At 43.6% G+C, this 22,977-nt stretch overlaps 1 protein-coding gene across 1 annotated transcript in view; it reads left to right on the top strand.

Annotated features, from left to right (window-relative positions):
* Nucleotides 1-22,977, top strand: part of ASXL2 (ASXL transcriptional regulator 2) — a 132,257-nt gene that overhangs the window by 27,803 nt on the left and 81,477 nt on the right. The window contains exon 2 of the mRNA XM_080390207.1: nt 5,213-5,295. Coding sequence (XP_080246333.1) covers nt 5,213-5,295 — 83 coding nt within the window. The remainder of the gene's footprint in view (nt 1-5,212; nt 5,296-22,977) is intronic.

Here is a 22,977-nt window from a genome sequence, read left to right as displayed (position 1 = left end):
ACTGAGCTAGCGAAAGTGTCTGCTTACACAGCAGGCTACTTCAGTTCTTCAGCTGGCACACCGGTGGTGGTGATGCCGTGGTAGGGTGTCGGTTCCTGCGGTGGCTGAGCACCCCACCAACAGTTTGAGAGGCCTTGTCCCAAACAAGACTGCAGGGAATGCCTCATGCTCCTTCTGGAGGCCAGGACTGAAGATGATGGGAGCTTCAGGATTCCCCACCTGGGATGGGGTAGTCCTGGTTATACATACAAACTGGGGGATGAGATGTTGGGGAGCAGCCCTGTGGAAAGAGTTCTGGGGGTTTGGGTTGTTGGGAAGTTGAATGAGTCCACTGTGTATCCTGGCAGCCTAAAGAGCCAGGTGTTCCTGGGGTGCATCAAGCACAGCATAGCTTGCTCCTAGAGGCAGGGGGTTGTCCCACTCTGCACGGAGGTGCAGCCCCACCTCAAGTTCTGTGTGCAGTTCTGGGCACCTCCATATACAGAGTACATGAAACTATTAGAGTGTGTCCAGAGGAGGGTGGCCAAGATGATGAAAGGCCTTGAGGTGAGATTTTCAAGGAATGCTGAAGTCACTTGTCTTCAGCTTGGTGAAAAGGCTGAGGGGTGACCTCATCTACAGCTTCAGGGTGGGCAGTGGAGGAAGAGGTGCTGATGTTTGGTGACCAGCAACAGGACACAAGGAAACAGAACGAAGCTGTGTCAGGGGATGTTGGCTGGACATTTGGAAAATGTCAGTCACAGGCACAGGCTCCCCAGGGAAGTGGTCATGGCACCAAGCCTGTCAGAGTTAAAGGAGCATCTGGATGATGTTCTTACTCATAGGGTTTAGTTTTAGGTAGTCCTGCAAGGAGCAGGGAATTGGACTTGATGGTCCTCAGGTCTCAATTCTGTGATTCACTGGTGAGCATGGGCTCTGCTGGAGTTTCTGGGTGAACCACCTGTGGGCGGAGGTGAGCAGATGGTGCAGCACTAGGAAGACAAATGGGAGATTAACCAGTTATTTGCTGAGATGCTGCAGTGCAGCAGCCCAAGCCCTACACTGCTCATGAGATAAAAAAAAAAATCTTTAACGCTTGTCAGGGGCAGCGTTAAAGATGGAAGTTTTTCTTATTTTCAGCAGCAAAAAGTAGTCTTCTGCATGAAGATGTTTGGATGGCAACCAAATACAGGGTTCTGGCAACAGAAGAGGAGCAGCAGTCAGTTCTGATAGACTGGCAAATCTGGGGCTGGTTGAGCCTGGTCTGTGGGTATGACCCAGTGCCACCAAGAGGAAGCAGCTGGTGATAATGGCTGGAGACATCCTTCAATGAAGGACTGAGGTAGACTTGCTGTCTTGGGAAGTTTGTTGTTTGCCAGGAAGCTGGATCCAGGATGTTATGGAGAAGTTGGTAGAGTTCTTCTGATCTGTGGACTATGACCCCTTGGCACTCATGCAGGTTGGCACCTGTAAGATCATCAGATAATCTCATTGGAAGAGATCTCAGGAGCTCTCTAGTTCAATATTCCCCTCAAAGCAGGGTCAGCTTGAGGTGAGACCGCATTGCTTGGGGCTTTACCCAGTCAGGTTTGAATGAAAACCTCCAAGGATGGAAATAGTATAGCATGTTCCATTTCTTGACTGTCTTCATCATGAAAATTTTAATCCTTGTACTTGTTTGGCACCTCTCTAGTTTTACCTTTTACTTGTGTCATCCTTCTACTGAGCACCATGGTGAAGAGTCTGGCTCCGTTTTTTTTTTTTTTTTTTTTTTAACTTTCTCATAGGTAGAGGGAAGGCTGTTAAAATGTCTTACCCTCAGCCTTTTTTCCTTTCAGCTTTCTTCAGCCTCCAGGCTGAGAAGTCCTCTATCTCATACCTTTGTCTTCCAGGGGAAGTGGTCTAGTCCCCTGAGTATCTTGGGGGCCCACTGCTAATATCCTTTTCCTCCCCTCCGACCCTGATTTATCAGCATTGTCCCTATATTGAAAATGGAGTAAGATCACCCAAAGCAGACCTTTAACAGATAAAAGGTCAATGCCAGGCCTTGGGAGTGAGTTTCAGAGGTCTTGGTGGTGTCTTCAGGCAGTCTCCTAGACCCTGCTGGTGAATGGGAAAAGCTTAGGCAGGAGGTAGATGTTGTTGTCTGAGCATCAGCTTCTGCCTGCACAGATAGTGTTTATAGATAGGGTGGATTTTTTTTATGACCATGAGACTCTAAGGAAAGAGGACTGATGGCAAGAGATGGGATCCATCTGATACAGATGGGCAAAAGCATTTTTGCCAACACAGTTGCTAACAGCGTGGAGGACTATAAACCAGGTTTGTGGTAGGATGGAGACTGAAAACTGGAAACATAGGATGAAAAGAGGTGCTTGCATGTCTGTGACAAGGGAGCCTCTTCCACTTCTCCAGAGAAATTCTTGCACCTCTCCAGCACGCCCATGGGCCAGCCTGAAGTGCTTGTATGTGAACATGTTCAGTGTGGGACATAAGGGATTTGAGGTCTGTGTGCGGTTTAGATGCTAATAGCTTAGCTCCTTCTTGATAGGTTCTTGTTACATGCAGAGCCTTGATGTTGGTGAGATTAAACCCATGGAGGGTGGATGATTGGAGTGCTTTAGGTGGAAGGAAAGATGAAAAACGAAGACAGATTTGCCTTATGTGCTGAAGAACAGCTTTAGGAACATGCAGAGCTATGCTGTGTAACTGGTGATGACTCGATTGGGAGCTTTTCAGTTAAGTTCAGAGGGAAGGGTGACAAAGGGGGACATCATGGTGGGTGTTGGCTGCACCATCTGATCAAGAAGAAGTAGTGGCTGAATCCTCTTTAGACAACTGGAAAAAGCTTTACGAAGGGAGAGCTGGTTCTGACTCTGCCCTAGCATCTGCTGGAAGCATGAGGTGATATAGGGCACAGCTGATCTAGGAGATTTCTGGAATTGTTTGAGGACAACTTTTTGAGGCAGGTGCTGGACAGAGTGAAGAGACCTGATTGGTAAGATGTACAGCGGTGCACAGTGGCATCTTCGGCTTTAGTGACCATGAAATAGGAGTTTAAGTTCCTATGGGAAATGAAGAATGTGAGTAGAAGGATAAAAGTGCTTGGATTTGGCTTGTTCAGAGAACTGATATGTGGGATTCTACAGGAATCTGTCCTGTAGAGCAGAGAAACCCAGGAGAGCTGGTTGATCTTCAAGAGCAACCTTCTCGGAGCACCGGAGTGGTCAGTCATGATTTGCAGGAAGCCAAGCAGGTGTGGCAGGAGGCCAGACCGATCCTCTTGCTGAGCTCAATTACAGGAAAAGTCCTATGGAAGGAAGACGTGAGGACAGGTTACCTGGGAGAAATACATAGAAGCATCCTGTGGGCACATAAGGATATAATTAGAAAAGCTTTTCTTCCTTTCTGCACTTAATGATGAGATTCTGTGGTCGAACACTGTATTAGCTCGCATTGTGGTTGTGCCTAGTGAAAAATTAATGAAATGTGCTATTGCATCTCTAGGTGTGAGCAAGATGGGACTTGTCAGGAGCATGTCCATCTAGTGAAAGTCAAGAGGGAAAACACAGTGCCCAAGAAGAAAAATGCACATGTGTTGGGTTTTTTTTTGTGTGAGAGGGAAAATGCCCTAAAGTTCATTGCTAATGGATCTCAGCACTGCTTTATTTTTCTTGATTTGTTGTGCTAGCTGCAATGAAAAAGCTGATGCCACAGATGAAAGTTGAGATAAACTTAACTCTTCTTGCCCTCCATGCACTTTCAGCTGAGGCAATGCTGAGTAAACATGAATTTGGAACTGATACAAATCTAAAAACTGGTCTGACTTCCATTACTCTTCAACCACCGTAATTTAGTATCCTTTTGCTGTGGGCATCCTTAGTTACAGTACAGCTAGAAATAAAGTGGAATGAATCACTGAGGCTGATACCAGTGTGAGTGTAAACAAATCCCCCTTAAATCTGTTTTTAAACTCACTGTTTTTTTTAAAATATGTGCTACTCTGCTATTCAAGAAGTCACTAAAACTGGAATGCTGTGCTGGTGTTCAGTGCTCCGGAGGATGCTTCATTGCAGCCAGCCAGCCTTGGCAAAAGGTGCACACCAGGTTTGGAAATAGCTTAATTTGATGTGAAAGTCAGGTTTAACAAGAGATTTAACATAATGAGGATATGTAGGCCTTCCATTTCTCTAAGCAGAGGCGGCAAGGTCTTCTCAAAGAGAGCTAAATCTGTAACCATCAGGATAACTCAAATGTTCCTGGAGGTGATAAGGTGCAGGGGTTTAGGAGAGGCCATGTATTCTGCACAGCTGTTGAACAGAGAAATTTAAATGACTAATTTCTTTCTGTGAAGTTACTTGTAGGTCTTTGTACTTAACATGCTGCTAGTTTGTTCTCTGGTTAAAGACGTTAAGTCAGAACTCAGGGGTTGTGCTGGGCAGGGGTCAAAAGCAGATGATTAAGAAGGAAATGAGGCATTTCCTGCCCATCCCCCAGCACAAATATTGCTTAAAATATCCAGATGACGTATTGTAACTGGCATTTTGGTTTATAAGTCTTAAGCATCTCTGGCTGCTCTTGTGAATTTCTGCATCTTAGCCCTCCTGAAAGGGAGGTGTGTGGTGCTTATGCACTGGGTTGTGTTTATTGTGGGCTGGGGTGGGTGGTGGTGGATTTGGCAGTTTGATGTGGGAAGCATTTTTGTAGACTGTGTTTAGGAACTTTAAGCCTGAACTGTGTGCAGAGAATTTAAAAGAATCCTAACAGTGTTAAAACCCAGATTTCTTTAAACTTTGTTAATACTTAACAACTAAACTGATCAGTGGTTGTTTCAACTTTGCAAACCTTAAGGATTTGGGTTTTGGAAGTTTTGTATCTGAGGTACCTTGACAGTTCCTGAAGCATTCCCAAGTGAAGCTGATGATGGTTATGAAGCCTCTCTGTTACTGTGAAGCGTTTAAAACTCCAAGAAGCCTTATCCAGGGGCAGTGCATTTGAAATAAAATTTGGGAGTGGCACTAAAGCAAGTGCTTTAGCCAGTCTTCTAGGGCCTCTTTGCCCGTTAGATCCTTCAGATGGAGGGAGTGGAAAGGAGATGTGGGAAGGCCAGTAGGTCTTCCTCAGTTGTATCCTTGGAGAAGATCAGACTGTTAAATGTAGTTTTCTGTCCAGTTAAACATTAAACTGAAAGTGCAAATGAGTAACTTCCTCTCAATCTGCTTTTGCTTGCCAGGTCCTGGAGAAATATCCTAATACACCTATGAGCCATAAAGAGATCCTTCAAGTTATCCAGAAGGAAGGACTTAAAGAAATCAGGTGAGTTAAACACACATACCAGTATGAAACACATTCATACTTTAGTTCCAGCCTGTTTAGTTTACTGTTAACTGCTATCTCGGGGGGGTGGGGTGGGGTGGGACTAGAATGTTACATACCTGCAGAATTGGAGTCTAGGTCCCATTTGCAAACAAGCTTTCAAGTCACTTGTAATTTTTATCAAGGAAGATAAAAAGTCATAAACATCATAGATAAAGGTCATACTTAATTTCCAGGTGTGCATGAGTCTGGTCTGCATCTCTTATAAACTAGACCTTATCAGGTAGTGCAGACTCCAGGTATTGAAGTAAACCTAAATATTTTTTATTTCATCTTTTAAAAAAATAAAAGTGGGATAGTCAGTGTCATTGAAATGATCTAATGCAAAACTTACAGCTATCCAGGAAGTAAAAAAGTAGCCTCACTTACAAATCCTTGAGCAAACTTCATGCTTTGTCCTGTTTTCTTTAGAATTATCTGGAGTAGTGAGTGGTTCTGTTTTAGAGATCTTCCTGTTCCCCCTCCCCCCCCCCCCCCCCCCCCCCCCCCCCCGCCCCGAGGAGCAGACAGAGTGGTTGGTGTGCTGGGTGAAGAGGAGTGCCAGCTGGGGTGACACTGATCTGCTTCAGAAACAGAGCAATGCAGCTAACAACTCTTAAACCGCTGTTACTGTAGCTTATTGCTTGAATCCCCACTCATATATATTTCCCAGAGATGGATAGGTGTATTTGCTGAGCTAGGCAACACTGAAGGATGAAGCATTTATAAGTCTGTTTTCTTGGAGCAAAGAAAAGGGGAGGGAAAGAGAAGATGGGATATACCAGTTCGTCTGTTTTGAAATTAAACAGCCATCCTGAATTTCACTTAATTATATTTTCCACTCCGCTTTGCCAGTTGAATACAGCAATCAGTCTGCTTTGCAGGAAACATCCAAGGGCCCAATATGCTGTCAATGATGACATCTTCTACTCAGGTTGTGGACAACACCAAAGGCTGTTTGCTTTTTGGAAATGCGAGCTTATCTAAAAGCAAGGAAACCAAACATACTCATTTAGCTCTTAGGGAAGTGACAAAAGTGTAGTTTAGTTTCTGTCCTGATGATACACTTTGCTCTGGGGCAATACTACAATCAGGCAGATGAAAGGCTTACCAGTCTTAGGGCAGCTTCAGCATGATGTTAAATATTATTAATCCATCAAAGTCATCTTCATAAACAGTAACTGCACTCATCAGCCCCTTGTGCATGCCCAAGAGTGGAAATGCAGTTGTCTGTACTGGTGGTCTCACTGATGGTAAAACACAAGTCCAGCAAACATCCAGGTGCTTAAGAGGTGGTGAACCTTTTTAGCAATTCAGAGTGCTTTTTTTGGGGCAGAACCTTAGGCAGGAGCATAGATGTGGCATGAAAGATCCAGTCTCTGGCTGGCCAGGCCAGATTTTTAGACACAACAGGAAAATACAAAAAGCAGACCAGAAATGCCATGGTTCCATATAGTCCTTTTCAACCTCAAGTCCTCCTTCTAGAGTTGCTTTGGGGATTTAGCCTGAGCTGATAGTAAGTTGTTTTCCTCTTGAAAAGAGCTGCCGCTGAGCATCAGGACAGCACAAATTCTTCAGTAGCTTAAATCCCAAAAGATACTTGTGGGAGCAGTCAGATGTGAATCTCAATTTCTCTAGTTCCACTATCGACCTTCTTGACTTAGCCACCACACTCAGATGCTGTGTAGTGGTCTTGCCCCTGACATGTTAGATCAATGTAATAAAGCTTTATTTAGGTTAAGACCTAAAAGGCTGTTGGTTCCTAAACAATTCAATTCCAGTTAGTACAAGCAGTATGTTTGTGGCTGGGTTTGGCTTCTGATAAGTCATAGCCTGTGACAAGATGGGCTTAATGCAGATCAGCATTTATTAGAGGCAAGATCATGTTAGGGAAGGTATGGAGGCTGTCAGTAGACCATGTTGAGCTTGCCAGATTTTGAGTCCTCTTGTGTGGAGGTTCTGGCAGGAAATGGTGGCAAAGCCAGTGACAGCAGTTCCCCTGTGCTTGGTTGCCTTGAGACAGCAGGCAGCTGCAAGACTCTTGGTGTGGTGAAATGGTGTGCAAGTTTGCAGGCAGGACGTGGGCTCTCCTATTAGCACGTGCGCTGAGGCATTTTGAGGTTTTTTTTAATTGTTTCTCAATGCAATTTGCTTTTAATAAACAAAATTGCAATTTTTTTGGGTAGTAAATGACTGCCACAAACCACATAAATTTAAGCTCTATCAGCTTTGCAGTACTTTGGTGTTTGTTTTTTGTTTCTTGTGTTTTTGTTTTTTTTTTGGATTCAGCATCTGTTGCCTCAAATCCTTAGATGTTTTTAACTTCTTTAAAACTATTGTCTTTCTGAAAAACAGAAATTTAGAAGTGACAAATTACTTTCCTACAGGTGCACTGAAATGAGACAGAGAATGGGGAGCCCGGCTAGTGTCCAACAGTCATTTTTTTTTCTGTTTGGCCGTGCAGCCAGTCCATCTCACTTCTGCTCTAATGATTCCTGGCATGTCCTGCCACTTGGCCAGCTGCTTGGGAGGAAGCTTGAGGGCATGTTGAAAGAGTTTTAGAGGACTTGAAAGCACTGGTACTGTTGTAGAAGATTTGGAATTGCAGGGAAGAAGGGTGGCAGCTGAGATCAGTGTGGAATAAACAGGAGTGATGATTTCTGCTATGTGCAGGATAATGTAGCTTTTTTGGACAAGGGTGGATGGAGGGGGTTTTGTAGCAATACAGAAACCTGGGATGAGACTGGCTGGTTCTTGCCTGTATTTATAATTTTATCCTAGTACTCAAGTAATTTTAATAATGAGATTTTTTTTTAAAGGTCAACCCAGGACTAGTACTCTGAAGTGTCAGTTTTGGAGACCCTAGGGCATCTGAAGCTAGAACTATACTTTTCGCGTGATCTGTCATCCTAATTTTCTCAATCTGCTTGTTTTGACAGGCTGCCCTAATCCTATGAGATCCTTTCCTATCTACAGGCCACTGCTTGCTAGATGCAAAAGTAAAATACATTGGGATAAACACTCAATGAATTGGCAGTGTAACCATATCTGGCTCTAAGATTAGTCCAACATCCTATATTGCCTAATCTGTTGGCAACTGAGCTTGGGGAAGCCTGAGCCTGTTGTGACACTTATACTTTCAAATGAGGCTTTGAAGACAAGTGGGATAATGACGTTAACCCAAGCAACACCAGCAGTGAAAGTTTCCCAAATCTGCATGCATGAGATAAATGGGTACTAAGATTGAGCAACAGAGAAACACATTTGTTCGGTGATAAGTAGCTTTTTAAATCAAAATTGTTAACTTGTCACTGGACTTCATTAATCTTGGGTGTGTTAATATCAGTGTAAAGAATATCTGAAGAATTAGCATCTTTGAAAGATCTTTGGTAGCTTTTTCTCTTAATAGCCATGAATGTTTTGTTTTTCTTGTATTTTGTTGGGGACACTGTGTAAAATACTAGCATGTGAACCTTTGTCCTAACACAATGACTTTTTTGCCCACTTACTCATTAAGCAGGGAAATACATCTAAACATTACCCTCAGTCTCAGTGAAAATGAAAACAGACATGGTGCTCTGGCTACTTTTATTTCAACTATTCATGGAATTTCTAACATAAACCAAAACAAACTCTTAAACCACTTTGGGGAGAGAGGGAAAGTATCGAAGCCAAAGTCCCCTTTCCACTAATCGTATTTGGACTAGGGAGAAGTGTGTCAGGAACAGTTCGGTTTCATGTTTTAGCTGCCCTCCAGGCAGCAGCTAATTTATGCTTCTTATTGGCAAGTTGGTCCTTCCAAATTCCTTGTAAGATGTTCTGAGTGCTGTGGTTTAACCCCAGCTGGCAACTAAGCACCATGCAGCTGCTTGCTTACCCCCCATGGTGGGATGGTGTGGGGAATCAGGGGAAAAAGTAAAACCTGTGGGTTGAAGATAACAGCTTAATAATGGAAATAAAGTGAAGTATAATAGGAATAGTAATAATGATTGTAATGAAAATAGAAAAGGGAGAGAGGAATAAACCCCAAGAAAATTAAGTGATTTACAACACAATTGCTCACCTCCTGCTGACCAATGCCCTGCCACTCGCTGAGCAGTGATTGATGGTCCCTGGCCAACTTCCCCCAGTTTATGTACTGAGCATGACATTCCACGGTATGGAATACCCTTTGGCTAGTTGGGGTCAGCTGTCCTGGCTCTGCTCCCTCCTGGCTTCTTGTGCACCTCCTCACTGGCAGAGCATGGGAAACTGAAAAGCCCTTGACTTAGGGGAAGTGCTACTTAGCAACAACTAAACCATCAGTGTGTGATCAACGTTATTCTCATGCTGAATCCAAACCACAGCCAGCTACTAGAAAGAAAATTAACTCTATCCTACCTAAAACCAGGACAGCATCCTTGAGGAGGGAACTTCCTTCCAGGCATGGAGACTGTTAGGTGAAGAGGGCTGGAGCTTCTCAGTCTGATGCTTGTAGAAATGGGCTGCTAGCATTGTAACTTCAGGCTTCCGTAAGGTTTCTTAATCGATTTGTTCTATTTCTCTTCTCTTGCTAGCTGAAAATCAGAAGCCTGCTGTATTTCTGTGATTAGCTTGTCCTCTGTGGGTCTGCTAATGTCAACAGTCTTTCCTCCTGAGTGATGAGAACCACAGTGATACAGATCGCTCTCATCTGGAAAGAGAACATGAGGCTTTTAGCTTCTGTGTAGTTCAGTGTTGCATTTGTATTACTTCTCCAGTAGCTTGTGTGCTATGAGATGAGGATCTTGCCTGAATGGGGAGAAACTCTGTACTTGGTTACTCTCCTACAGGAGGTGAGAGGATGACCTTAAAAGGCAAACAGCGTTCTTGTTGACTTCTCAGAAATAAGAGCAAGACTCCAGGCTGGAGTCTGGAATAGATGCTGCTGCTTACTGCTAGAGGATATTCTTGCATTTCAGATTGAATTAGAAATCATCGAGGTGCTTTCTCCTTATTCCTGGCAGGTTTTGCCACTAAATTATTTGCCAGCCATTCTTCCTTGATTTCTTTATCTTCTGCTGCAGAGCTGGGAAATAAGATGAAGTTGGGGGGATCTAAGTTGCACATTTCTCCATGCCTTGATTCTCAGGGCAGTTGTTCCTTCAACAGCTTGACACTAGGAAATTCTTCCTCCGACATAACTCTCCAAAAAATGAACAGACTCAAAACCCCCACAGGGTAGGGTGGAAGGGAGTCTTTTGAAAGGATGAAGGTTCTTAAATTATTTTGAAAAGCATGAAGTTAGTATTGGATCCCACTGACACTGGGCGTGAGGATAAATTATCTCTTACAAAGAGTTTCTCCTCCCTGGGAAAAGCAGCCCCTATCAAAAATGATAGACCTTCCTCTTCGTAAAAGCTGCTTTTTAAAGCTGTGGTGGGTCTACAGTGAAAGGCTCTACCAGGAAAAAAGAAACCCCTCATCTAGGTGGAGAGAATTAAACTCACAACCAGTGAAAAATAAATTTCTCATTTGTCTGTCTTAAAAAAAAATCAGGAAAATGGGAAAACTCAAACTATCCAACAATGGAGGAGACATGCAGCCCGTGTCTGGCAGAGAGCGGGCGAGCTGCTCCATCTTGCTGCTGGCTAGCTGTGGGGTACGTGGGGTCTGAGTCCACTGTGAGACTGCAAGTCTTGGATTTGAGTCCACTAATACAGTTTTACCTCCCAAAAAGCAGATCTTCCAATAACTCCCTTCCTCTGTAGGTTCTTCAGTGTTTTCACTAGCCCAAAGGATATGAAGTGCAGACTGAATCCTTCAGCAGGCTCCATGATCGCTCAGGCTGCTTGTATTTGCTTTCCAGGAATGAAGAATTATCATCAGCTCAGTTTGATTCTGGTCATGACCTTATAGTTGAGGAATATATATAGGTCACTGTCCGCTTTTTAGACACATCTGACTAATATGCAGAATTATCTTGGTGGTGTATTTGATAGTCCTTTTGATAATTTATTGTGGAGTAAGCATGTTCAAAGTTTTGTCTTTGTCCTAATGTCTGTAGTTAAGATGTTAAAAAAAACAACTTCTTGCTATGCAGTCTGCTTGCTGCTCTCCTTTTAGTTAGTATTTGCACACTGGCAACTTGAAACTGTCTCTATAATGAAGTTGATATATTTTTACTAATGTAAAATTGGTAATTTTACTAATGTAAAATAAAAAACTGGTTTCAGCCAGCTGGAGTTAAACCACAAAGCTGATGAACTAACTGTCCCACAGAGCTCAAATTTTGATGAAAGAAGTCAGTGTGGATCAGACCAGCCTTCATGGTATTTCTCTTAAAATGGCTTCAGGCCACTTGAGATGCTGATGAGCTTATCTTCAGCATTTCCTTGGTGTTCTCTGATCATCGGAGATGCTGGCTGAAAAACACCTAGTCAGGCAGGACCCAAGAGGGGATGGATCTTGAAGTAGCGATGGGACCTGCTGCAGCCTTGTGTTTCTAGCTTGCTTCTGCTGCCTCCTGATTCCTTGTGACAGCAGGAAGCTGTGAGACTGGAAAGTAATGTGCTGAAACAAGAAAGCCAATTTCAAGCTTGTTTTCCTGCTAGTGCTGTGTAAGGAGCCTGGTGGGAGTAGGGTGGACGAGGTGAGAACAGCCTGGGGTGACCTACCAGAAGTGCTTCAGGATGGCCCTACGGCAGAGCATCCTTGAGAGGACGCTTGGGTTCTTGCAGCGTTCTCTGACCTTGGCTAGCCACATTGCTTCTTGAGTAGAAATTAAGCATGCCAATAACCCTTTTTCTAGTGGCAAAGACTGTAATATGTAGCATCTTCCTGTTGGGTGAGCAGGCTTTTCTGTGCATGTGTTGTGCTGAGCAGCCGGCGCTCCATACGGGAGGTGTTCGGAGGTGTGAGCAGCAAGCACAGCGTGCTGTGGGACTTGTCCTCAAGGGAACTGCAGGGTGAAATCTGCCAGGGACCTTCTCCCAGTTTATCCTGCCTGTGTTCGTACAGTCTTCCCTAAAGGCTGCTGCCTGTATCTGAGGTCAAGATGAATTAGTTTGGTGGTGGTGGCAGCTGACACCTAGGCATCACAGCCCCTCACCTGCCCAGTGCTGCCAGGACCCTGCTGGGAGGAGGTGCTGGAAGGAGTTGCCCTTACTGGCCATCTAAGGTTTGGCAGGCAGCAGGTTTGGCATGCTTGGTTTGTTCGCAGTGTAAACTTATTCAAATAAAGCTTTTTGCAACTTCTTAAAATAAGATTTATGATCAAATTTGCCCAGTGATAGCTGTGGCATCCCACAGGGAGGAGGTTGGGTAATGCAGTGTTTGCCAAAAAACCACTTTCCGTGTAGAGTGGTCTAGAGTATTTGAAACTACTCATTGCTTTGGCAGGCCATAGGTAGCCACACCAAGAAACTTCTGCTTGGGCCATTTGTGCAGCAGGACATTTAAAAGGTGCTCTATCAAACCTGCTTCTCATAATCTGGTGGTTGGCGTTTCTGGTCAGCATTCGCTTCTAGCAATGGCTCCTGTAAAGTGGAGGTGCACAGTGCTAGGCTGAGATGAGAGGCAACGAACACAGATTGCAAGATGGGAAATTCTGATGAGAACGATGGGAAAAACTTTTTTCACTGTAACAATGAGAAAGCGCTAGAGCTGGACAAGGGAGGGTTGTGATACCTCCACTTCTGGAATTTGGAGTTGGACTGGACAGAGCCCTACACCTGATGTAGTTGCTCCTGTTCTGAGCTGGAGGTTGAACTGGAGGTCTCCAGAGGTTCCTCCCTCTAGATGACCTTAAGTCATGGTTCTCGGCCTTGTTCCTTAGCAAAGTGGCCTTTGGGTTTCAGTGCCACTTCTAAGATTGAGTCGCTGCAGTGCCTTGGAGCCTTAATGGGCTCATTTCTGGACAGGGAGGACAAGCTGCTCCTAGTATGTGCAGCTGGGGTACAGCATGTCAAGCGAGTCATACTCTGTTAGCAGAAAACAGCTTTGGTTTTCATCCCTTTCAGGGTGTGAAGTTGTAAATTATGAGCTGCCTTGGAAGGTGCTGTAGCTAGCTGAAGCCATCAGCTGACAAACATTTAAACAATCTTACACGTTTTTTAATTCCCAGCTTCTTTAAAGGTAATCTTCAAATGAGCTGGAACACCTTGTGTTCATGTGATTTGATATTGATAATACTGGGTGTAATCCCATGATGGACAGGACAGGGGCATCCATGCTTACTTAAGAACCACCAGGGCTGGGTTACCTCAAATCTCTTTATCGAGTCAGATTTTTTTTTTTTCTTATTATCTCATTCTACTGGAAGATGGGTATTATAAGATGGTTGGGCTCTATTTTAAAGCTCTTTTCCAACCAAAATGATTCTGTAAAAGTATTACTAACCTCTTGGGGTTGTCACATGCAGGAGTTCTTTCCTGATGTTTTGCTGATGGGGAAGGGGTATTTGTTGGAAGCAGGTGCCTTAGGGCTAGCCTTACAGGCATGTACGTTTTAATTGCAAGGCTCTTCAGCTTTGCTCTATAATTAGCGTAAGCCTTCAGGAGAAGGGGCTGGCAGCAGTAAGGTCTGGTAAATGCTGGTGCAGTAAATTCTTGCAATTTTTTCCTTTTAGTCAGCTGGAAGTTGGATTTGGCTTTTTCTGGAGAAGATGAACAGTTACCAGCTTACACTTTTTAAATGAAGACCACCAGAACATGGCATTTTCTTTGAGACCTTTGTAATATCTTTGTCTAAGAAAGACATAAAGTGTCAAGTCTCTGGTGTAAAGTACATCTTAAAACTATTTTTGGTCAAATGGCAGTCAAGTAGTAGCCATAGTGGCAATTGCAAATTAATATTTAATGAGGTTAGCGGTATGTTTGGTGAGTGTCCCTCTTATCCTGTTGTTCAGGGTTTTCTGCTCTGAACAGGGCAATGGGCTGCTCCCTACCAGGACTTTTCCTGAAGTGAGGAAAAGCTGGAGATGTGATTTTAGCCCCTTGAACACTTTCTCCTAGCCCCACCAGCTCCAGGCCACCTTGTCTGTTGGTTCTGTACAACAGACCTTTGTCTGCAGGTAGTGCCCGTACTTCATGGGGAACCCGGTTTGTTCCCCTGTACACCACAGAATGAAAAGCTGACCTTCTTCAGGGACACTCTGCGTTGACCAAACCCTCACAGAGTGTTTCTTTTTTGCTTCATTAGTATGAAGTCAACTAAAAGTTGAAGTAGCCCCAGGTTTCTGTACCACTGGGTGTCTGTGCAGAACATGGGAGATAAGTTAGTGGATACCATAATACATGTAGGGGAAAATGTTGGTTTGAAAAATACTAGTTCAAAGGGAATGGTTGTAGGGAAAAGTCACATTGTTGCCATTATAAGTGAGTGTTAAATGTATTTTATCGTATGTAGGAGAAACTCTAGCTATGTGACTCTTTCCATATCCCTTATATGAAAGTATCAAATCCATAAGTAACAATATTCTGCTTCTCTCGTCTTAACGGACACTGTGGTGGCAGCAGTTTTTGCTTCTCCTCAAAGTGAAATGACACGAAAGTTTTCGTCACGTGAAAGAGAATGTTAGCTGTTGCGGGGAGGAATGTGGAGTGTAATATTCTACTGATGAAGACTGCAGGAATCTAACAGGCTGACTAACTAGAAAATGCTAGAGCTGAGGTCTCAAAAAATACCTAGGCTTAGGATTTATCTTCAGTGTGAACCGGCTCATGGTTCTGTAGCAGAAGCACAAAGGGGAGGGAACCCAAAAACTTTGAAACTTTAACTCCATGCCCTAAAAACTTTGGAGGAAGGTGGTACTTTTTGGATCTTCCTGAGATTTCTTTAATCTCAGACAACACTAATTTCTGTATAGTCCCTTGAGGATGTGAACAGCCTGTGAAACCAGTGCTGTACCTGTGAGCACCATGTTAAGGTGGAGCTAATGGAGTGATGTGAACCTGAAGGTATTGCTTACACCTGTAAATCATGTCCAAGAAAGTCAGATAGCTTCTACAAGGGTTTTTAACCTTATCCAGGACTCTGCATCTGATGTCAGTCCACTGATGTTCCTGCAGGTCAGATTCAGTTGTCACGATAGACCATTAATTAAAGCTATAAATAAAGTCCCAACTTCAGTGTGTGCCTAAGATCTTTACAGTGGCTGCCAGGCTGATGTTCGCCCAGTAGTGCCTCCTGGGTCCTTTGTTACCCGTGGTCTGAGTGTGGCTCCATCTCAGCACGCCATCATTGCTGGCTGCACTTGCCTTGCTCTGATCTTGCACAAATTCCCACCACCTTTGAGTCCAAGTGTATTTAAATTGGCTTTGTAGCATGAAACCTTTTACCTGCTCCTGGCCCCACTACTGTGGAAATATTGAAATGAGGCCAGTGGTGTATTAGTTTGCATTATTAATGACTTGGCAAGACCATGGATTACCCGTAGAGGTGATGAAGCAGAACATGCTCGTTCCTGCACCCTAACTATTGGCTTCATTAAACTGCTAGCAATCTGTCTTGCTCCTCTGGGTTGCAGGGCTGCCATTTTACTCAGATTTGTGAGCTGTGAGTAGTGCTGAGGGTGTAAGAAAGAATAAATAAATTCCTATCTCTCTGTCTGTCTGTATGTGAGATTTCCAAAGGCTCCACCTGACTTCTCTAAAAAGTTCATTAACTAGTGGAGGCTGATGATAACACATCTGGGAGCTGCCTGCAGTTGGTGGCTGTACGCCAGCTGCTTTGAAAATGGACTGAAAAAATCTGACAGGTCTGCATCTTCCTCCCCATGTCTGTTTGATATAACCTGGGCTTGGTAGTCTTGGTATTACTGCAGATCTGCCTGAAACTTAAAATTTGGTTCTGGTGGATGGGGAGGGTGGGTTCATATTAATGATTAGACAATTGTTTTGCTCAAGTTTTTAAAGGGGTGTTTCTCTCCTTTTTTTGGGTTGCACTCCAACTCCAGAAGGTAAGAACCACTGCTGATTGTTCTAAAGCTACTCTTCTCTATTAACGCAAGCTGCAAAAGCCTTAATTAAAAGAGCAACTGCTTGTTTTATACAGACTTAAGAAACCAAGTAATGGTAGTCTGTCTGGTGTTAATGCTTCTGTTACCTCGATCTACCTTTCCTGCATGCCGTTTGCATTAGCGCTTCGGTGCGATGCAAACTTGAAATCTTCATGTTTGTAAAGTCTGTGGAAAATGTCAGGCTAGTAGCATGTGAACGCTTAATGTCTTACAAATTAACCCCGCTGTCTGCAAACCTGAATCTGTGGGGAGGGGGATGCTTGATTTGCATGATGTGTTTTTGTGCATCTCTTGTCTTGGGGACGTTTGGCATTGCGTATTGGGTGAAGCGAAATTTAACACTGTAAATAAGCTGCTTTTCTAAATGATGAATGTATTTAACAAGCTTGAAGTCGTACAGTGGTGTCTGCTTAAAATACCTCTCTGCTCTGACACTTGCATAGGTCCAAAACTGGTGGTTTTTTGAAAACTTCGTATTTTAATATACTAATAAACAAAAAGCCATTTGTGTGAATGTCTGATTCAAGTGAAAGAAGGGGATGCTCAAAAGAACAAAGTGGGAAAACCCCTCACCCTTCCATGCAGTCCGGTCCATTTGGGCGTTTTTATCCAGTTACATCAACGTGCAGTGACAGTGTGAAAGGAAGACACGTGCTGCTGGGTGCACTTTGTATTAAGCTTCCATTTAGATCACAAGGCGATAATTAACTCTTCCCTGTTGTTGAGGCGGCTGAGTGCTACGGCGCCGAGGTGGTGTGAGAGCGGTGCTTTCAGAGTTGTGCTTCTGTGCCCAGCAGCATCAGGAGGTGCCCCTCTGTCTGCAGGGTCCCCTGGAGCCCTGAGGTGGGGTCTTGCTTGGGAGAGGCCCTGCTGTAGGAGGCTGCACGGGATCTGCTGGGTCGCACCAAGAAATACTGCAAAACCTGGTAACCAAATGAAAAATGGGGCTTTAATATAAAGTAACGTTAAGATGCCTTGCATAATGCTTGGAGGGCAAAGTGTTTAGAAGTTCAAACACATCACGATTTAAAAATTTCAATCCGGTGTCCTATCCACATGTGACCGAACAAAAATGTTTTGGTCACGCTTAGTTTTCAAGTTGGAACAAGTCAGCCGGGTCCCTGAGGTCTCAGGGGCAAGGCTGATGGGAAGGGATGCTGCAGTGGGATTGAAAGTGTGGGAAGAAATGTTCCACCTCCTTCCTCCTCTCAACAGGCAGCTGCTCCGAGTAGAGCCCCCTCACCTTGAGCCTTAACCTTCTATACATTTACCACTCTCAAACCCCTGTTTTCTTGTTCAGTCTGAAGAAGCTTTGAATTTAAATGTGGAGTTTAAAATGCTGTAATTTAGTGATGGCTTAAATTTGGCAATTCTCAGAAGGAAAAATTTGGTATGTATGTGTCTGGAACGTCAGGTTGCTTAGAGAAATACTTGGAGGAGTGAGAGCTCAGATATGTGTTTCTTATGCCATTGACTGGCCTTATAACTACCTCTTAACTACAAAAAATAATTATGATATTTTAGTCCTTTCAGCAGTCCAATAAAATAAGCAAAAGAATGTGCCCATTCTGCAGACAGAGGGACTGTCACTTGCTGGAGGAGATCACTTTGAGATTAGTTTTCTAACTCTTTAATGAAATGAAAGTGCAGATGTGGAAAATGTTAGTTTTCAGATTAGAATAAATGGTTAGAAGGTACTAAACCCCCTTGATCAGTCAACAACGTAAAAAATATAGTAGCAGTCACAGGTTTATAATTATAAACAGGTTTATAAATGTCAGTAAACTTGCTAAATTGGTTGGGTTTAGCTGGCAAACCAGGATGAGAAAGAAATAATTACTAAAACAACAACAGTAGCAGAACGATTGGGAACTGAATTCGTAACTGAACTAGCCGCTTTGCAGGCGCTTAATATTTGCCCCAGTGTGGCGTGCTCAGAGCGTTTCAAGCAGGGGTTTGTAAAGTACCCCCAGCTTTTGGCTGAGAGTAAGTATTGTTAGGACCATGCTGCGTAGCGAAAATGTTGGTGCCTGTTTGGGTAATAGCTGAGTTCAAGAACATGTGTTTGCTCAGCCTGTTCACTGGGGGGGTCACCTGGTAAGTATTGATGGGTGCTTGCTTGTATCGGACCTCTCTTAGCAGCACCTTTAAACGAAGATATTCTTGCTGCTGTGGTTTAACGCCAGTGCCAGCGTTTAAACTGTTTTTGCTTTAGGGTAGAGGTCACTTTGAATGGGTGGGTATGTTATTCTGTAGTTTTTTTCAAGCGGAAATATACTGTGCGTGAGGATAATGTGTAAGTTCTGGGAAAGTAAAATGGCTTAAAACTTCGAGCGGTGAACAAATTGGCATTTCCCAGCTTTCATGATGAAGATCCTAGGTCTAGGCACCAGAGCTTGGATTGTGACACTTGCACCAGCACCATGAGGCCCATCTGCACTGAGTTCAACGCCTGTATTTTGGCAGATTGAATTGAAAGACTGTGCTAGGTTTAGCTTTTTTGAAAAATAAATGCTAGGAGGTTTCAATATGTACTTGTAATGCCTTGGAAACCAAATTAATCCTGGTAAAGCTCATGGTAGTTACCTTTGCACCTTGTAAACTGTTGTAAATATATATTTTTTACTTTAATGCAGGCTCATTTCAATGAACAAAGCCTGCAGCTGACTGTTTGCACTGGCTGAATTGATCAGCCTAAGCAACTCTGTTCTGATCCGAACAGTCCCAAGGAGTATTACTCAGCTGAGGTATGAACCGGTATAAACAAAGGAACATTTATCTTGATTTTTCTCAAGGATGCTGTTTGTTTGTTAGTGGTCTGGCACTGAGCACTGGATAATTGATAAAGGTGAGCATCTGGTTTATTATCACAACAGTTAAAATAAGTTGGCTTTTTTCTGTAGCTGCCAGCTAGCATGCTATTCCCTATTGGAATAAAAAGTTTAGATAGGACATTGCTGTCAGTGTATCAATGAAAATACAGCTAAAAATCCATTTCACTCACAGAAGCACAAACGCAGCTTGTGTGTGTATGCACCTAAAAATGTAAAATTCTTAAAAATATTTGCATAGAAAAAGCGGCGACGTGCTGCTACTGTTAGAGGCAGAGTGCCTTAACCCAGAGTGCTCCCTCCAGGCGCATTTGGGACGGTATTCTTGCCATGATGATGAACTGCAGTTGGAATGCTTCTACTGAAGTTTTTGTTGCAAATGACTGTTAGAAGCATTAGATGAGGCACCAGTAACTTTCTGGAGGTAGAAGATGTTGAAGTCCATTATTTTCCTGTATCAGGAATGTATTCTCTCTTCATCAGTAAGATGCTTTTGTTGTCAGGAAAGCGGCCAGATGAAACAGAAGGACTTTACCGACATAAATTACTGAGATACTGAGATTACTTGACAGTTGGATAAAGTTACTGCGTCTTGATTGTGCAGGTAGTCTGTTTTCGGTGCATAAATGAGATTTGGGATGAAAACAGTCCAAGTAGATCTAGGGGCCCTGGGGATGAGCCGCTCTTAGATTTGGCACAAACCGATGTGTAATTCTTCCTGCAGCAGCTAGTTCTTGGGACAAACCCAAGCAGCTCGGTAAAACCAGGAGTGTGCTGTGTTTAGATGAAGCATCTTAATTCAAATACATTGGTTTGTGTAACAAACTTCTAGCTGGGTGCCTTAAAACTGCGTGTGGTGTTGTACCTGCTGCTTTGTTAAACATTGCACATTGCATCTCAGGTTAAGGACATTTAAGAGAAGAAAATGTCATTCTGACTCAAAAGCCTTCCCTGGTCTCCAAAACCAAAGCAAGCCCCCAACACCTGCCCCCTACATGTAGTACAGGATCCAATTCAGCTCTGTTCCTAACCTGCTGGGGTATGAAAGAGCTCTGTTTTCAGTACAGTTGTTTGCATCAAATTGCCAACATCTGGACAAATATTTTGACTTTGCACTTAACTATGAGAGAGATCCCTTTGCTGTCTGCTGCTGCTCTGTAGTGATGTAGCATAGTAGTGTTGAGGGAGGAAGCGGCAGTCTGTGAGAACAGGGGAATATGGAAATTTGACACAATGGGAAAAGTAATAATTGATCTTGGCTCATTTTGGAAGATTCTTAAATAATTAAATGAAAATGGCCCTACATGGAGAGGAGGGGGCAGGATGGGCAGAGTAGCCTCCAGACTGTGGGAAGGTGATGGAGGGGAGCTGGTGTAGAAGGGGTAATGTTTGTTCAGGTTTCCTTGGGAGAACTTTGATGATGATGAATGATACACCTTTCTTCTCTCCCGTCTTGCCACAACTGTGCCCATGCTGCCCATCCATGCTGCAGTGAGCTGTCAAGCCTGTTGGCTGTAGGGAGCTGGTAGAACAGGAGCCTGCAGTGAGGCAGCGCTCAGAAGCAGTAATGTGATGCCTGCCTCTCTAAGCTGAGAAGGTTTGTGCATCTGCACCTCAAACCTCTCTACCTTGGAGCCCAGGGTGACTGATAACCATGATCACAAAGCTGGGGGATGTTTCAGTCCCAAAGCTTTAGCAATCAAGTTTGGGGCTTGAGCTCTTACAGATTGGATGCAGCTTCCCCTAAGGGGACACGAAGGAGCATAGCAGTTGCAAACTAGTCATGTCATAGTCTTGCTGAGCTCCACGTAATCTCTTCTCCAGGATGAATCCTGTTTTGAGACTTCCAGAAGGGCTGGTGCAGTAGCAGTCACCTTAATAGAAGGTGATGGTCATCAGTGTTGGAGGCTGTGGCTCCACATGCAGAGCAATGCGGATTTGGTGGGATGGAAGGGACTGAAGTGAAATAGTGGATAGCAATGAATCCAGAGCCGGCAGGAACTCTGTTTTCACTTCGTCTGCTTCTCAAAGTACTGCCTTTGAGGTGGAATGGTGGGAACTGCCAGACGTGGCTGGTGATCCAGTGTGCATTCCTAGCAAATAAAGGGGATGAACTTCATTATTAAAAAAAAAAAAACAACCAACAATGAAATAAATGTCATAATAACATCTTGTTCCTAAGGCTATTTTTAGGCAGCTATTTCATTTAAAGTAATAAAAGGTAGGCTGGGTGCAAAACATGGGTAGCTGGAAAAAGTAGTAAGTGAATGTTAAGGGATTCTGAGCAAAGGGGCAGCAAAGGACGAGCAAGAAGTAAAATCTTCCCATTCAGAGGAGAATGAGTTTCATCCCCGAGAGTAAACATAACCACAGTTTCACTGCATGTTTACTTGTTAGCAAACTGCCAGAGCTGTGGGCAACACCACCTTTTATCAAAGACAGATGCCCAGAGTGCTTTCCCATGGGATGCAGGCAGGTTTGGTATAGGCCTGCTGCTTAGGGCTTCATCCAAATTCTGGAGCAAGCATCTCCGCACATTTTAAAGTACCTTTTTTGGTATAAATATATACAAGGGGGTTTTGTGGGGTGTTTTGGTTGTTTTGTTTTGGGGTTTTTTGTTAGTTTGGAAGTTTGTATATCAAATAACAATTTGGATCAGTGAAGTTGGAAGGTGCTGGTTAGGTAGCTCACATAACCCCGCAGCAGCAGCTGCTCTTTTCTTTTGCAGCTGAATTGGGGGACTGTTCAGTGGTATGAACTGCTACTCTGCACCCTGAGTGGATGCTTAAAATGAGTGACAGTCATGAAAATAAGATGGTTTGTATAGGAACAGTTTGAGTGCTTGTGAGTACTCACTTAAAGAGACAGAAAGGATGTGAAGACTGTGCATCTTATACCCAAACCAAACACTTTTTTTTTAAGTGGGACTTGTCAATTGATTGTAACTTTTAAAAATTTTATGATAAGCTATGTGAAAAGCTAGAGTAATGTTACAGTTGTGACAGCTTTCCAGAAGAGCATGTAGAGGAAAGCATGTAACTAGAGGTGGGTAAATAAGAGATAACAATAAAGCAGAAATAGTAGATAAGCTGTTAAACAATAGAATCAATTCAGTAGGAGCAGCGTAGGTGCCAGATGAGCATAGCTTTTGTAAAGATGGGTCCTGCCAAGGCTTCATTCCTTGGTGAGCTTCCAAAGCATAGCTCTGCCTAGACTTTTGTAAAATGCTTGGCTTAACATCGATATTCTGCTCTGATACAGTCTTTAAAAAGAACGTACTCTGTGAGCTAAAGGTCAGAGACGTGGCAGAGCTGCTCTTGCTGCCCAAGAGCTTCCCAAACATGGGGATGCTTCGGTGCCTTCAGTGATATTCAACATACTATTAGTGATCTGGAAAAAAGCGTAAAATGACTTCAGATAATTTTCTAGATGCAGCAATAGGAGGGATGATGACAAAGAGTGATGGGAGAAGGACAATTATATTGTTTAGACTGCCAGATGCAGCTGGGCCTGTATAAAATAATTTGCATGCAGTTCTTGTAGTACATAGTACTTGCATGTAGAAATGGCATCCAGAAGCAAAGATGAGAAGAGGGGAAGGGTGTACCCTGGGGAGCAGTGCCTTCAGAAAGAATTTGGGTTTGCTGCAGGGAATCACACTGAATTGTAGCTTCCAGGGAGACCCTGTGGCTTTCTGGAGAAGAGGATCAGCCTTGTAATGTTATGACGTTGCCTTGACGAAGCTGGTGTGAGAAGAGTTGCTTCCATCTGTGGGGTTCATGTTTGCAGCAGTTGCTTCACGGCTGGGGAAGGTGCACAGAGGAGCCATGGGAA

The sequence above is a fragment of the Falco punctatus genome, assembly GCF_963210335.1.
Source record: "Falco punctatus genome assembly, chromosome: 5".
Taxonomy (NCBI): Eukaryota; Metazoa; Chordata; class Aves; order Falconiformes; family Falconidae; genus Falco; species Falco punctatus.
Note: the sequence above shows the minus strand (reverse complement) of the source record. Positions and strands in the feature narration are given on the sequence as shown.